This window comes from Mus caroli, chromosome 6 (assembly GCF_900094665.2).
Source record: "Mus caroli chromosome 6, CAROLI_EIJ_v1.1, whole genome shotgun sequence".
Taxonomy (NCBI): domain Eukaryota; kingdom Metazoa; phylum Chordata; class Mammalia; order Rodentia; family Muridae; genus Mus; species Mus caroli.
The window spans coordinates 49,720,742-49,731,064 of record NC_034575.1 but is presented as its reverse complement, the minus strand read 5'-3'; the positions used below and the strand labels follow the sequence as shown (position 1 = coordinate 49,731,064).

The window sequence follows — 10,323 nt, the reverse complement described above, 5'->3', positions numbered from 1 at the left end:
CCCATTGGACTTGCAAACTTTATATGCCCCAATATAGGGGAATGCCAGGGCCAAAAGAATGGGAATGGGTGGATAGGGAAGTGGGGGGGCGCTATGGGGGACTTTTGGGATAGCATTGGAAACGTAATTGAGGAAAATATGTAATAAAAATATTAAAAAAAAAAAAAAAAGAAAGGCAGGCAGTAGATGGAGACAAGGAATAGAGCAGCATGGCCCTGAGGTCTCCACCCTGGAGGGAGTCCTGCTGCGTGTACAGAGACACAGCACAGAGGGAGGAGCCTCACCTACCTAGCTGCAGGGCATCTGGCTTATCACCGGTCCTGTCAGACACCAACTGATTTTTCCTGAAAGAAAAAGAGAAATGTGAGTGTAGAGGAGGAGACTGCCAGAGGAACTCAAACTGTACAGAAGACCACAAGGACCACGGGCCCTGGTACCCAGAGAGTGCCTTGAGCAGGCTGCACTGCAGCAGAGCTCACTGATGTCGCTGCAACACACTGGGGTCAGGCAAAGGTCAGGCTTTATCATCAGTGTTTCTGCCGCATCTCTCATGGATTCAAATTCAGGTTCCTTTCTTCCTTCCTTTCCTTCCTTCCTTCCTTCCTTCCTTCCTTCCTTCCTTCCTTCCTTCCTTCCTTCCTCCCTTCCTTTCTTCTGTCCCAGCTTCCATGTAAAAACAAAAACAAAAACAAAAAACAAAACAAAACAAAACAAAACAAAACAAAACAAAACAAAAACATGTGTGGCCATTTAAACGAGACTTCTGGGGTGTACCAATGTGGTTCTAACTTGTTATCCACGTGTGTGCATTCTGAGGCTTCTAGAAAGGCTCCACCCATGTAGTAGCTCTGCTCAGATTTGTTTTCCTCTATCATGCATCAATCTGAACTGAAGGACACAGAACACGTTGAAAGCAACACCCTTACATCACCCTCCAAAGCTTCATTTACTATGTTGAAAATGACAGTTCTTTTGAACATGGCATTGAAATATATTTTCCTCCACTGCCTTTGCACAGTAAGATATGACTGCAGCAACAATCATAGTCTCGCCTCGGGGCCCTCCATTGAACTGGCTTCCTCCTGAAGATGTATGAAGGGTGTGTGTGAAGACCGTGTGAGACACACAGTTCTCAGAGCCTGTGCCTGTGCTCCGTGGGACTCTCATTTTCTCTGTGGCTCCAGAGTTCTGTCACACTCCCTCCCAGAAGGTTGCTCCTCCCTGTGCCCATCCCATTCAAACCCAAAGAATCTTTAAGCCCTGTGTCCAAGATTTCACAAGGGTTGTGGGGCATGGTGACAGGATGCTCCCGGAAGCTGGGAAGAGGGTTCCATGAATGCAGAGCACCCCACCTCAACCATGAGGCAAAAGCAAGCTGCATCAGTAAAAGCCTCTTCCCTCAGGCTCTCCCCAGCTCATCTGCTCCACAGCAAAGGCCGAGGACGGGGCACTTTGATGGAAAAGACAGGGAACCCCCACACAGGCCAGGAGCACGAGGCCCAGGCACTTGCCCAGGGGTTTCTGAGGTCCTTGTGAAGCATTTCAGGTAGGGACAGCAAGGCCATCCCTCAAACACGCCAAAGCCACCAGGGCCCTCTTCAACATACTGTCTCTGCTTCTTCCTCTCACACTTACAGACTCTCAGCAGCCTCTTAATGCTGTCTCGTCCAACGCCTGGAGTGGCCTGTCCTCAGTCCCCACATCTTCCCATGGCATGTACAGACTGATGTGACACTGTGCCCACTACACAGCTACTTAAAGGTCCCTGCTACCCTCTCATCACCAACATCCACAGCAATCCCATGTTCACCAAAACAACCGCAGCAGCATTAACAACAATCCTCTCTGGCTTTCTGGGTTATCCCAGGCACTAGACTATGTGCTTTGAAAACCTCAAAGGCTGTCTGTCTCTCAAAACTGCCTTTTGAAGTTATTTCCCTCAGTGTCAAGAGAGGTTCAGCAGTTTTCCATGGCTTGCATTAAGCAAGAGGCAGCACAGGAATCGAACTCAAACCACTACTCCAAAGCTAACGGCAATAGCCATCTCACCTAACTTCCTTATGAAATATAAACCCGGCCTCCGAAGACTGCTCTGCAAGGTACCTGGCCTGCCACCTGCCCAGGGACATCTGAAGCTGAGCCATCACATCCGCCTGCACTGCCCTGTGCTGAGAACTTCAGGAGAAGCTGCTTTACCCTGAACACTGACAGATTCCCATTGCCCTAAAGGCCAACTGCAGTGCCACCCCCCCAAACACATACACACCTAAAGCATGTATTCACATCCCAGCACAAATGAAGTGCTATCAGGTCTGTCTCCTGGACAACAAAAGAGCAAAATGGTCTGGCAGGCTTGGCCACAAAGATGTCCACATTCTAACTGCCAGAACCTGCAGCCATTATCTTACAACAAAAATCAGCATGTGGAGGATCTGAGACAGGAGGGTGACCCTGGGTCTGGAGGTAGAAACAGTGCATGGGTCACAAATCAACGGAGATCTAATCCAGGAGATACAGTGGTGAATGCTGACAGTGGGCAGACACACTTTGCAGGAGGGAGAGTACAGGGGGAGATCTACCCATGCCAGCTCCTTGGCACTGGCCAGTGAAACTGATTTTGGACCTCAGCCTTCAGAACTGTGAGACATTACCTTCACGTTGTTCAGCCACAGAGTGGGAGACTTACTGTGGCACCAAGGAGGGAAACAGGACCAGAGCATTCTCTTGGCTCACAGAGTGCTGAGTATCCAGCACTAGCTAGTGTTCCTCAGAGGATGTTAAATGATGCAATAACCCTCACCAAAACTCGGTGATTTACCAAGCCTGCACAACTTAGAACTGCCAACACAGGGACTCGAACCCTGGCCACTGGTTTCAAACATTCCACTCTGTTCACTCCTTTAATTTGCACATGCTGCTCTCAGCAGAAATTTCTATGGCATGCTAAAGATGGTAAGACAGGGTCTCAAATGTTCCTGGTAGCTCCTGAGAGGGTGGGGACAGTATGTACCCTGGACCAGGAACAGCAGGGCCTCTCCCAGTCATGGGACTTCCACCCAGAGGGGCTATCCATCAGCCGAAGGAGAGGCTTAGAACCTTTGTGCCCGTGTCCCATAGATCTCCTCACCAAAGGAGACCTCGAGTGTGCTCACATGTGGAGAATGTGCCATTGTTCCTTTCAAGTGTCCTTTGTGGCATAAGCGCTGTGGAGTTTAAAAGGTCAGCTTAAAAGAGTGTTCTTGCCTTTGAGTGAAAACTACTAAAATGACCAAGACAAAACGATAAATCAAGGCTTCAAAACGCTTTCTCCAAGGGCCACTGTACAGATAACCCAGAGGCAAGCACCAAGGGCCAATGACAGGCACACATTTTGTCATACCCAGATGACCTTCACCCCATTTCTGTGCCTTATCCACAGGGCGAGCAGAGCCAGGGTCCTGTGTACAGGAGTCCAGGACCAGGACTTAGTCCCTGAGTAACTGAATCCTTGTGTGGAGAGAAAGAGCCACTGAGAGGTTGGCCAAAGGTGTCCTGTGGAAATTCCCGAATGACCCAGGCTACGGCCAAGACCGTAGGTTCCTCTCCACAACCTAACAGCAAGGCCTATTGCTAAAGACAACACCCACACAACTCACTGAACAGAGAGAGGTCAAGATGGTGCCTACACTGAACCCTCGCCCCCCTTGTCCTAGTGTCTTCGGTATGGGAAGGTACTCTGCCCACTACCAAAAGAGAAACATAAACACTAACCCAGCCAAAAAACCTTTGACATACAATTTGTCCTGTCTGCAAAATATGCGAGGGCAATAGTGGCACAAAGCACGGAGAGTAGTCAACCGGTGTCTGATTGGGCTTAAGGTCCACTCCACTGCTTGGGTGACCAAGACCTCTAGAAAGCCCAGAGACCTAGGGGGAAAGTCCAATACAGTACTACTAGTCAAAAAAGAAAAAAACCACACACACACACACCAACAAAACAAACAATAAAATGACTCCCGCTGCTGCTGTACTCATAGATCGAGCCTTATTCAGTCACCAGCAGAGACAGTTGGTCCTACAGCAGATGGGAACCAATGCACAGCCAGACATCATGCAGAAAGTCCTTGAAACACACAGCTCTAAATGGAATGTCTCCACCATGCATCTCTCCTCCGAGCTCAGCGAAACCAGTGGAAGAGAGGCAGGAGGAGTGTAGGAGCCAAGGGGGATGGAGGACACCAGGAGAACAGGGCCCTTTAAATCAACTGAGCAAAGCTCACACGAACTCACAGAGACTGAAGCAGGGACACAGGGCCTGCCTGGTTCTGCAGCAGGTCCGCTGTGTATTGCAGCTTTCAGTTTAGTATTTTTATGGACTTCTGAGCATGTGAGTGAGTCTGATCCTTACACCCTCTCTTGGGGCTCTTTTCCTTCTGTTGGTTTGCCTTGTCCAACTTCAGTATTATAGCTTTGTAATATCTTACTATATTTTATGTACTATGCTTTTGTTGTTATCTCTTAGAAGCCTGTTCCTTTCTAATGAGAGATAGAAAAGAAGTGGCTCCGGATGGGATGGGAAGCGAGGAGGAACTGGGAGGGGCAGAGGGAAGGGAAACTGCAATCAGGATATACTGTATGAGAAAAGAATCTATTTTTAATAAAAGGATGGAAAAAAGAGAGAGGTGTCCCATTCTCCTGTGCCCACCACTGAACACTTGGCCAGCTTAGTTACAGGTTCCATAAATGGCTACAGATCATATTATTGGATTAATGTCAACTTCCCTGAGGGGGATAACAGTCCTGTGAAATGGGAAGAAAACGTCCTTGTCCTTAGGAAATTTGAGCTGAATTCCATGACACCGACTTTTACTCTCAGGAAAACAGTGTGTAAACACAAACATGTACATTAGTAAGAAAAAAAAGGCACACAGAGCTTAGCAACTGCTGGGTTTAGGTGACGGGGACACAGGTGGTCATTTACTATGCTTTCGGTTTTACTGCAAGTTTGGACTTTTTTTGGTAAGCATGATCAGCAGATGGGAGCCAACGAGGAGACTGTGAAGAGCTATTAATGGACAGTAGCAGCTGTGACTCAATCCAGAAAGAGAAGATGAGAGGTCGCTGGGAAGAAAAGTACTGGAGTTCACTGGCCCCTGAAAAGGAAGGGAAGAGAGAACAGAAGGCGAGAAAATACTAAAAAGGAAGTTGCTAAGAATTTCCAGCCTCCACAAGACACGTAAACATAAGCGCACATCTAGGTGTGTTGCGCTGAGACGGTCAGAAGGCCAGAGAACTAGAAAGGCCTTAGAGAAAAGCTAGATTGCCTAGAGACAACTTGAACAAAAGACTTCTCAGTAAAGGCGGGAAGACACCTTCAGAGTGATTAGAGAAAAACAACCACTGAATGGGAATTTTCATTATCATTAAAAATTATCGTTAAAGATAAGCCAAAGACAGTTCCAGGCAAAAACAGCTAGTTGATTCTCACAGACCTTCACTGAGTAAAGGACTGAAGGGCCTGTTTCAGGAAAAAAGAAGAGAACTGTGGTAAGAGACTGGAAAACATTTAAGTAGAACTAAATGGTAATGGTCGATAAAAAGCAATAAAAGGAGTAATGACCACACCCATGGGGAACAGTAAAGACAGAGACACAGCGGCAGACAAGAGACAGCAGATAGGGAAAGTAGTCACCAGGCTAAATCTTCTCCCTCCTGACAAGTAGATTGATCAGTCTTGAGCTGTCAAGCCAATCATAATAAAGATGTAAGAGTAGCCACACGGAGAGTGTTATGACCTGCTATGTAGTCTTCAAACCAAAGTGGGGGGCTGGGGGGACGTCGCAGAATTCCAACAAACCTGTCACCAGAAAGCAGCCAGGCGGCTTCTTGGTAAGTTTAGGTTGAGCATCTGACTCTGCAGTGGTAGTCCAGGCCAAAGAACTGAAGACAGGACCTGGACACGCACAGGAATACCCACACAGCATTACAGTAGCCCTAGGGCAGAAGTTACCTAAATGCCTATCAGTAACTACTTGGAGAAACAGTGGAACACTAAACCACCACATAAAGGGATGGGTCCTGAACAGGCCACAGTGCCATTGACCCTCAAAGGAATCAGGCACCAAAGGTCACACATACCACACAAACCCATTTGTGTGAAATATCACACTTTGCCCAAGACGTAGAGCAAAGAGGTTGGGGGACTGAAAGGTCGCGCCTAAGGGATGACTGAGGGATCTTGCAGGAAGTGTTTTAGAACTACAGAGGTGATGGTTACATGACTGTATTAAATGTTTACAATGGTCAAAGAAAAAGAAGAAAAAAATAAAGTAAATGTAGTGTAACAAAAATACAATGTAACCAGACCCCCCCCAACACACACAAAAAAAGCGATTATGTCAGTGACTAAGGGATGCAAGCTGCTTAAACCTGCAGTGAAAAGAGGGACACAGGCTGGAGCTACGGCTCCAGATGGGAGCTTCAGAATGAGAGCACTGGCGCACTGGCTGCTCTTCCAGAGTGTTCAAGTCCCAGCACCCACCCGGTGGCCCACAACCATCCATAACTGCAGTTCCAGGGGATCCAGCGCCCTCTGCTGGCCTCTGCAGTCTCTGCACTACACAGACATAATACATGTGAGCAAAACACCCCATACACAGAAAATGAAGATAAAGTAATCTTTAAAAAGAGACAGACAGACTGCATTATTACCGGTAAGCTCTCTCAAGAGAAATGCAAAAACTTAACAGCAAAACACGGGAAACATGCCTCTTGTATACACTAGCAGTTCTACAGCTCATGAGACGAAATGTTATCAGAGGAAGGGACTTTGGAAGTAAATATTATTAGTGATAAACCTACTTGTTACAGAATTTAAAAGGGAAAACGTACCCACCATGAATCTCTGTACTCCTAACAACCCTCCCAAAATACAGGAACAAAGCTTTGACAGAACAAAGGATAAAGGGTTTACCTGTGAGCACAGGAGGAAGTTTTAGCACACCTCTCAGCAAACCATACCTCAAACAGGGAAAAAACCAACTAAGAATATTTAAAGGTCAAAATAATATGCGTGATTTAACACAGCCAACTATTAAACAATATATATATATCCTCGGCTCGTCCATACGGCTTTAATTACAAAAGCTGCACACAAGCAAGCTGCAATTTTCAAAATATTCCAAGCTGTATTTCTGACTGCAAAGAATTCTTTTTTTTTTTCAGAAATCCAATAATAAAGATAGCTCCTCTACATTCCTCCCCCCCAAAAAAGACATTAGTAATGCTAAAGAAATGATAGTAGACGTTAGAACTATTTCAAACTGGCTACACAGAAAACTCAGCTCTGGGAAGCCATTACATGGTTAACAGCGGGGAGTGGGTGCCATAAGGAACCTGTTATTGTGGAAAGTTTACAGCAAAGAGCCAAGTCCTGAAACAGCAGGAAAGTGCGTACAAGACTTACGGAGAGTAAAGTGGTTCAGCCACCCCCAAAGCTGGTTTCCTGAGGAGACTACCAGAGGTGCCCCCTGGGGGGGGGGTCCATCTGCTAGCCTGATTCATCATAACTGACAAGGAGAAAGGACAGAGTAACCAACAATACTAAGAGGGCAAGACAGGGGTTAAATCATCTTAAACAGAATGTCTTCAGAGAGAAGCAGATAACCAAGGTCAAAACAAGGTATTTGAGAACTAGCAAACCAAACTGGACAGTTCTTCTAGAAAGATCTCAAAATTAGGCTGGTGAGATGGCACGGTAAGTAAAGGTACTTGCCATACAAACCTGGTGATCAGAGCTCAGGCCCACTTAAAGCTAGAAGGAGAGAACCCATTCCACACCGCTGGCCTCTGGAGCTCTGTACACACACCACACCACAGCACATGCACAAGCACACACACTTACACACACAAAACAATATTTAATTTAAAAGAATAAAATCACAAAATTGCCTCAAGAAGGAACAGGAAATCTGAAACTATAATCTCCCCAGGCAGGATGGGTCGTGCCTGTGGCCCCAGCATGCCCACGCAGGGACTGGAGGCCAGAGAAGCACCCAAGCAATAATTCAAGAGCAGCCTGAGGGAGCAATGTGTGTGCATGGTTCTTGCCGATTTATGCCACCAGATGAGATATAACTCTCCCCAGTTTCCACTCTGAATGTGGCCTTTCTGATCCAGGGCCCCACTTGGGTAGGAGTTTCAGGAGAGCACCCCTGAATCTCTGCAGGGGAGGCAAGTTACTTACTTCTTTGTGTAACAGTTTTCTTATTGATTAAAAAAAAACCTTCCCTCAAAGAAGGCTGTATAAACTATTGAGTAAATAAAGAGCACAGGCACACACGTACACACGCACACACGCATGCACGCACACACAGCAGCTGCTAGGCACTAGCTGAGATGATGGCAAAGGACGGGGCAAATACAACCTCCAGGAAACTCACACTTGCCCACCTAAGTGCGAGTTATGAAATGAAACACTGAACAACTGCACTGACCAGGAGTTTCAAGGTAAGTATGACCCCTCAAGGACGCAAGGCTTTAACGGTAGAAAATTTAATAATATAATTCACACCAACTTATGAGAGATTTAAAATATGAGATAACTGATGCTGAAAAGGCACCTGATAAAAACAAATACCACAGACATTCCTAAAGAAGGGACAGGCTCAAGGGGCAGAATGGCTTTTCGAATCCTATGCAACATTCCCTGCCTTAGGAACATGTCCACATCCACACGACTAAGTGTCCCACTCAAGGTGCACCAGAGGCATGCAACAAGGGCAGGGACGTTGTCGGTGAGAGCCAGACAGGAATCTGGCAGAGTAGTTAGAACCACACAGACCAAACAAGACTGACATCGATGGCTGCAGAGCTAATCAAGTTTTGCCCCACCCCCATTTTACCTGAGTTGTCTCTGAGATTGCTCTAAGGATGCTAACATATGGTGCTCCTGGCTTCAGCCCTTCAGACACATCCTATCCCAGACCCCTCATGAGCAGCTGCATGCTGCTCTTTTCCTTCCTTCGCAGCAGAACCATGCTCTTAAAGACTGCTCTGTGGAGAAGCAGCTGCCTTGGAGTGTTCCGTCCTCAGACCTGCTGATACGAAAGGCTTTTAAAAACCTCTGGGTTCTCCATGGCAGAGGTTCTTTTGCTTTTTCCTTTCACCTTGCTGTTCCCCATTTCTCTGGCTTCCTATGTAGTCATGGATGAAGTTCCTATGGGAAGGTGGAGGTGCAGTGCTGAGGTTGGATGCAAACCATGCTGGGAAGCCACCTGTTGGGGTTACTAACAAGCTCATGAGAGGAAGGAAGCTCCCAACCATCTCACCACTGGGGGCCAGGGTGACAAATGGGAGGTGTCCAAGCCTCTGGAGGGGCTTCCTCTGCCTCGCTCCACCACCAGATGATCAGCAGACGTTTTTAAAATTAAGCCACAGAGAACATGAGGTCTCGGGAAGGACTTCGGGTTATCCCGAAGTCATGGTGTGCTTTAACCATCGCATTGTGTAGCTCAGGGACGTCAACAAGTCTCCACTTCACACGCTACTTGCCAGTTCCCCAAATGTCAGCCTTCAGAATAGAAATAAAATTCCTTTCTCTCCTCTTCCTCCTCCGTTGTCATCAACGTCTTCATCGCTGTCTTTTTTCTTTCTTTTCTTCTTCTTCTTCTTCTTCTTCTTCTTCTTCTTCTTCTTCTTCTTCTTCTTCTTCTTCTTCTTCTTCTTCTTCCTTCTTCTTTCTTCTTTTTCCTCCTCCTCTTCTTCCCCCTCCTCCTCCTCTTCCTCCTCCTCCTCCTCCTCTTCCTTCTCCTCCTCTTCCTTCTTCTCCTTCTCTCTTTCTCTCACCATCTTTTTCCTTTCCTCTTGAGGATATGGAAAACCTGACTATAATTGGCTGGTCTGGTATTTCCTGTAAGAATGCTCTCTGCTTGGAACACTGTGAAAACAATCTGCCTTAACAATTCAACCCAAATAAATGATCTTCCTGCAAGTGATGAAAATCCCTAATTGGGAATTGGGCTGCATACCCAGGTCTCTCTCATCCGGGTCCATGATGACGAAGGTTGGACAAAGATAGGCATCACCCGGTGATGACAGATTGGGGGTGGGTCACTGATGGCTCTGCATCCTCCTGGAAAATCCATCTACCCAGTATCTGGCTGGGTGGAATACACGTTGTACCCTGGCCTCCTGGACCATTGTTCTTGGGGGTGATAATTGCTCAGCTTAACTCTCTTTCCGTCTGTGTCCCTCCTGAGGTGCTTTGGCACACACCCTTGACAAGAAATATGCAGAGCCCGGGCAAAATCCAAGAGCACGTCCAACACTTCTCCTTCCTGTATA

At 46.9% G+C, this 10,323-nt stretch overlaps 1 protein-coding gene across 2 annotated transcripts in view; it reads right to left on the bottom strand.

Moving 5' to 3' along the window:
• LOC110296884 (probable ubiquitin carboxyl-terminal hydrolase MINDY-4) overlaps positions 1 to 10,323 on the bottom strand; it is an 88,244-nt gene that overhangs the window by 59,503 nt on the left and 18,418 nt on the right. For both annotated transcript variants that reach the window (XM_029478745.1, XM_029478746.1), the window contains exon 2: positions 289 to 344. In XM_029478745.1, coding sequence (XP_029334605.1) covers positions 289 to 344 — 56 coding nt within the window. The remainder of the gene's footprint in view (positions 1 to 288; positions 345 to 10,323) is intronic.